The sequence below is a fragment of the Sphaerodactylus townsendi genome, linkage group LG12 (genome assembly GCF_021028975.2).
Source record: "Sphaerodactylus townsendi isolate TG3544 linkage group LG12, MPM_Stown_v2.3, whole genome shotgun sequence".
Taxonomy (NCBI): Eukaryota; Metazoa; Chordata; class Lepidosauria; order Squamata; family Sphaerodactylidae; genus Sphaerodactylus; species Sphaerodactylus townsendi.
This window is the reverse complement of record NC_059436.1, coordinates 51,507,025-51,513,024: the sequence shown is the minus strand read 5'-3', so window position 1 is coordinate 51,513,024 and position 6,000 is coordinate 51,507,025. Positions and strand designations below refer to the sequence as shown.

The following is a 6,000-nucleotide window of genomic DNA, read 5'->3' as shown; positions in this document are numbered from 1 at the left end:
GCCGGGCGGGTGCCAGAGGGCGGGGATGGGCGCGGGCATAAGATGCGCTCCGGCCTCCCGCGACTCCCCGCCTCCCCTCCCGGCAGAGCAGGTGGGCGGAAGGGCTCCGGGGATGCGCGCGGGGAGCGGCGATGACTGATGCCCTGCTGGGTCTCTGCTAGCTCAGGCCGCCGCCGCCGCCGCTGTTGTCTCTCCTGCCGCCGCTCCCCTCCCCGGCTTCTGCTGTTGCACCATCATGGACTTCAACATGAAGAAGCTGGCGTCGGACGCGGGCGTCTTCTTCACGCGGGCCGTGCAGGTGAGAGCCCCCACCCCACCCCCCACCTGCACCGAAAAGGAGTTCCCTTTGTAGTTCTCTTTCAACCCGCCCCCCCACCAGTCTTTCTGCAGCAAGCCGGAGGGCCGGCGGCCGCTCTCCGCGTTTGCAATTGCAATTGCGTTTGCAATTTGCATTGCCACCATCGTTTACCTTTCCGCCTCGCTTGCAACCCTGCAGGCTCTTTTGCAACTGGACGGAATTTCTGCATTTCCTCCGGGCTTCGGTCTGTCGCGTTGCCCGTCGGGACCGCCGGCTTTCCCAAGCGGCGTTGCATTTCTCGCAGGAGCCCTCCTCTCCACGTATCTCTCCCCCCCCCCACCCCGCCCCATGCTTGCATTTTAATCCTGCCTTGCATTTCTCTTCTGTGCATATGTAGACGAGCACATTTTGTCTTCTCCTCTCCCCCCACCCCCACCCCCCCCACTTGCGGTGCTCAGTCTGTAGGCTGACTCTCCGCAAAGCTGCCCCTTTTACGGCTTGCCGTATGGCGTGACGGGGTTTGTGGACTCCCGTGGCCTGCGATGATGGGGAGGGGGGGCGGGGGGTGTCTTGAGCCTTGCCCGGTGGAGCTGACCGCCCAGCCCGTTAGCAGCAGCAGCAGCAGGCCTGCGGAGATGGATCAGGGCCGTGCCCACCTCTGCAAAGAGGAAGGGTCACATTGATTTTCTGATTTGCTTCTGCAGAGCCGGTTGATTTTTTTTTGGGGGGGGGGGTGAAGCAGAGAGTCTGGAAGGTGCTTAATTTTGGAGGGGAGCTCGGATGAGAATTGAAGGGCGACCCCTTTGGGGTGTGCAGTGTTAGTGGTGCTCCTTGGTGCAGAAGTAGTGCAATAGGATTTCTGGATGGCCCTTGAGCAGAGGTGGGATCCAGCAGGTTCTCACCAGTTCCCGAGAGGGGGTTGCTAATTCTTTGTGTGTGCGGAGAGGGGGTGACCAATTGGGTCTGCTTTTCCATTAGAAATTCCATTAGGTCCAAAAATCCTAAAGTCCTGATGTTTCCTATGTGGCTGGTTAGCGAAGGCAGAAAACGGGATCATTCTCCCTGTTGGGCTGTTTTAAAAACAGGTTTTAGTAATATGGTAAAGTTCCTTGTTTCAGGAAAGCATCCTTCTTTTGATTTCTAGAAACAAAATTAAGTATTTGGAAGTATGAAGTATTTGACCGGCAGTCAATTCGAGGAGAAGTCGTTGTTTCTGTTGGCAGTCGACGATAGGACTTGCTGTAATGAGTTTAAATGATGGACAGAAAGATACCAGCTGGAAATTAGGAACTTTTTTTTACAGTAAGAGTTTTTTACAGTAACAAAGAAATTATTAATGCCCCGCCCCCGGAATGCCCGGCCACGCCCCTGTCGTGCCCCGCCCAGCCCCATTGGTCCTACGCCACTGTTTGAGTCCCACCACCATGGGAACCTGTTACTAAAATTTTTGGATCCCACCACTGCCCTTGAGGCCAGAAAAATCCAGGAAAATGTAATCTCAGTTGCAACTGAAGTGAAACCCTAGTATGTGTGGTTCCTATCCCTTTATAAACTCCCCGGGGCAGAGACTTGCCTCTCTCGCTTAGCTTTGCAAAGCGCTGCATGCATTTGTGCTATGAGAATACTGTTCTTCAGAGGGCTGTTTCCTCTCTGTGCAATTGATGATCCGATAGAATTGGGCAGGTTTTCCTGCTAGAAACCCATCCGAGGGTATCTGTCAAACCCAAGACGGGACAGGGCCTTCTAGTCTGGGCAGAACGTCATTCTTCTGGTTTGTAACGAGCACGTCCTGCTTTCAGCTTGCAGAGATGTTGCTAAAAACAGTGTAGATTGTCTAATAAAAGCTGGTAAATATTGTCCAATCTATTCTAAAGCAAAGGCTTAAAGTAAGTAGGGTTCTGCTCCTGCCCTGTTTCCCCGAATATAAGACATCCCCTGAAAATAAGACGTAGTGGAGGTTTTGCTGAAGTGCGAAATATAAGGCATCCCCCCAAAGTAAGACGTAGCAAAGTTTTTGTTTGGAAGCACGCCCGACGAACAGAACACAGAAAAATAAGACATCCCCCGAAAATAAGACATAGCGCGTCTTTGGGAGCAAAAATTAATATAAGACACTGTCTTATTTTTGGGGAAACATGGTAGTAGTGAGTAAAAAACACCTGCTGCTTTCAAGCTCTATTCAGACTTGACAGTAGACTGTGGTTTGGAGGCATTTGGTAAAATTAATCTTAGTTGTGACATGTGATAGGCCGACAAATAGGAGGAATGGGTTGATTGTTACCAGATAGGGATTTCAAACTGTTTCTTAATTTGTGTTGTCTGAATCCATATAACCACAGCTTGTTTAGAATTACTTTTTTGGGCTGTCTGGCCACGTCATGAAGTATAGGGAAGACAGAGAGAGGCAAGAAGCAAGCCAATCAGGGGATACACAGAAATTGCGATTGCTGCTTGGGTCTGGTAGTTTGTTGCACGAACCACAGTTTGTTTTGATATCCCAGCCCAGCCTTACTGCATCACAGAGAAAAGCAGTCCCATTTGTTAGTGAGCTCCCAAGTTTTGCAGCTTTGTGCACTACGCTGTGAAGGACGATGGTGAAGGAGAGCGTCACGCCAAATTCCTGCCTTCAGAAGTCTGAAATAATTAAAAGGCTGAGGTGGAAAACATGTGACAAGAGACGATTGTTAACTTTACACAGTTTGGCTTGGCAAGTCAATACAGTCAAGGTTGAAAGGAACGGGTGAATGTCTTTTTTTGAAACGTCAACCTACAGTGTGCCCATATTGCCTTGTTGGTTGCAGGTGAAACTGCTGCTTGCTATTTCAGATGAACTTGCACTAAAGTGATTTAACAGTATTTCACTTTTTTGCATGGAATCCTGGGAATTATGTCCTGAAAAGAAGGCCCAAGGGATCCCTGCCTAGGCTAGCCTGGTCTTGTCAGCTAAGCAGGGTCTGTCCTGAAAAATATTTGGATGGCGGACCACTAAGAAGTCCCAGGTTCCTACACGGAGGCAGGCAGTGGCAAACCAACTCTGAACATCTCTTGCCTACAGGGTTCAGTTACTACTTGACTGCAAAGAAGGCTCATTCCGCACATGCAGAATAATGCACTTTCAAACTGCTTTCAGTGCTCTTTGAAGCTGTGCAGAAGAGCAAAATCCACTTGCAAACAGTTGTGAAAGTGGTTTGAAAACGCATTATTTTGCATGTGCGGAAGGGGCCAAAGTGGGGTTAATCCTTGGTGTGCTTTCTAAACTCTGAACATGGCATGATGGGAAATTTCAACTCAGATTGAGAGAAAAGTACCCATATGAAGCCAATATAGATTATATCTACAACCTGTGAGGCTGATGAAGCCATCGAAAAACGCGGATTAGGCGCAGTGCTTTTCCTCCTTGTGTTTAAAATAATTTGGACTTATGCCTGTGCACAATTTTGGACTTATTATTGAATACGTACAAAATACTTACCTGAGTGGATTTATATAAAATGTTGATGAATCAAGATGGACTGAATATATATTTATGTGTATATATGTTTTCTCATTGATTGAATACTTACCTTGAATACTAAATACTTACCTGAACTAATATGGATGACCCTGAATCTATTTGTTATAATTGTTAAAAAATTAGTTGAACTTACCTGTTGGATGGTGTTGATTGTATTTATAGCTAATGAAATATAAAAAAAAAAGAACAATGATATAAACTCATGTATATAGATATACGCATTTGAAAAATTAGTTATAGCCAGAGTGCAACAGTAGTTGTGGTCCTATTATTTATATTTACTGCTGCACTCCTTTTCTTACGTGAGTGCTTGCTAAACTGCCTTCCAGGATTCTTTGAGAGAAACTGCATCAATGAAACTGCCATAAAGCTGATGTATGTTGAGGAATGTTCTTTGCTTTCTTATGAAGTTATCTGCTTTGGGGTTTTTTTCCCTTGCTTTGCTGTGATCTTACCCAAGCCTGGATTGGTACCATCTTTTTGTGGCACCTTTGGACACCACAGGGTTGGGAAAGCATGCAGTGTGGTCCCACCCATATTGATATCATTTTTGTTGCCGCACCCCCCTTCCTTATTTCTTACCATTTTTCTCCCACCCCCCTTCCTTATTTCTGCTATTTCGCCCTCCCAAACCACTGGAAGGCTTGTGGGTGGGATTTCAAAGGAAACTGGAAATTGTTAGGTTAATATAGTGTGTCAGTGTTACAACAATCTATAAGTGCCCCATGTCCCCAGTTTCCATTAGCAAAATAAGTCTCTAACCCTGTTTGTTAGGAACTTAGAACATGAAAGCTATGCCTCCTCACATCTGAAATGGAAACGGCTGGAGGTTTTAGTGCCCAAATTGCAACCCAAAACCCACTTATTTATCGCAAAGTGCCAACATGGCAATTTAACCCAAATACTGAGGTTTTAGTTTAGAAAAAATGGTTGGCTCCGAGGCACACATCACTTGGGAGTAAGCTTGGTAAAGCAACTGTGCAACGCTTCAAATGGGTGAATCACGATCCTAGGAGGGTTTACTCAGAAGCAAGCCCCATTGCCAGCAACCGAGCTTACTCCCAGGTAAAGGATCGTGCCCAGGCCAACCTAGAGGGGTGTGTGTGGGGGGGTGATTTTCCACCCCCCTCCCACATGATGAACTCTGTGCGCGAGTGCCCGCAGAGAGGACTCTGAGTGCCACCTCTGGCACCCGTGCCATAGGTTCCCCACCACTGGTTTAGTAGATTGCTGTAATGCAGTGATTGGAGATTTTTTAAGAAGCTTGGAAAAACTGTCAAAGGCTTTCACAAGCGGACTCAACTGGTCGTTGTGGGCTTTCTGGGCTGTGTGGCCGTGGTCTGGTTGATCAGATGCAGGCAAAACGTTAGGAGCAAGATCTACCAGACCATGGCCACACAGCCCGGGAAGCCCACGACAACCGCATGGAAAAGCTCTTCGGTGATATGGGGGGGTGGGGGGATGACAACTTTAACCGACTGAGGCAAGGTAAATGTGTGTGGTGGGGCGACCTCTGAAGAAATAAGACACCTGCAGCACCAAGAGCTACACAGAGAACCCGTCTTTGCGGTGCAGAAGGAGCTATGCAGACCCTGAGGCAAAAAGCAACTTCTCTCGGAGGGGGTCAACCTGTACTTGGGTTTCAGGTGGCAGGTGAGGGTGTCGCCTGATTGATTATTCAAAAAAGCTCCCTGCTCATGGAAATCTACTGTGGCAGGGGAAGGATTCTAATCGCCGGCATGATCGGGGCTGCTGGAAAGTTCTGCTGACATCACAGCTGTGGCTGTGTGCTATATTGTGCATCCCTGCGTAGAGACGTGTGCTAATCTCGATTTTTTGTTTTGCCTTCAGGTTGTCACTGGGTAATGGCTACCCTGTAGGCAGAGGTGGGATCCAGCAGGTTCTCACCAGTTCCCGAGAGTGGGTTACTAATGATTTGGGTGTGCCGAGAGGGGGTTACTAATTGGGTCTGCTTTTCCGTTAGAAATTCCATTAGGTCCAAAAATCATCAAGTCCTGTTGTTTCCTATGTGGCTGGTGAGCAAAGGTAGTAAACGGGATAATTCTCCCTGTTGGGCTGTTTTAAAAACATGTTTTAGAAATATGGTAAAGTTCCTTGTTTAAGGAAAGTCTCCTTCTTTTGATTTCTAGAAACCAAATTAAGTATCTGAAAGTATTAAGTATTTGAC

The 6,000-nt window shown here is 47.5% G+C and overlaps 1 protein-coding gene across 1 annotated transcript in view; it reads left to right on the top strand.

Moving 5' to 3' along the window:
- The window catches only part of SH3GLB2 (SH3 domain containing GRB2 like, endophilin B2), a 98,178-nt gene continuing 92,178 nt past the window's right edge, over window positions 1-6,000 (top strand). Inside the window, exon 1 of the mRNA XM_048512177.1 lies at window positions 1-298. Coding sequence (XP_048368134.1) covers window positions 236-298 — 63 coding nt within the window. The 5' untranslated portion in view covers window positions 1-235. The remainder of the gene's footprint in view (window positions 299-6,000) is intronic.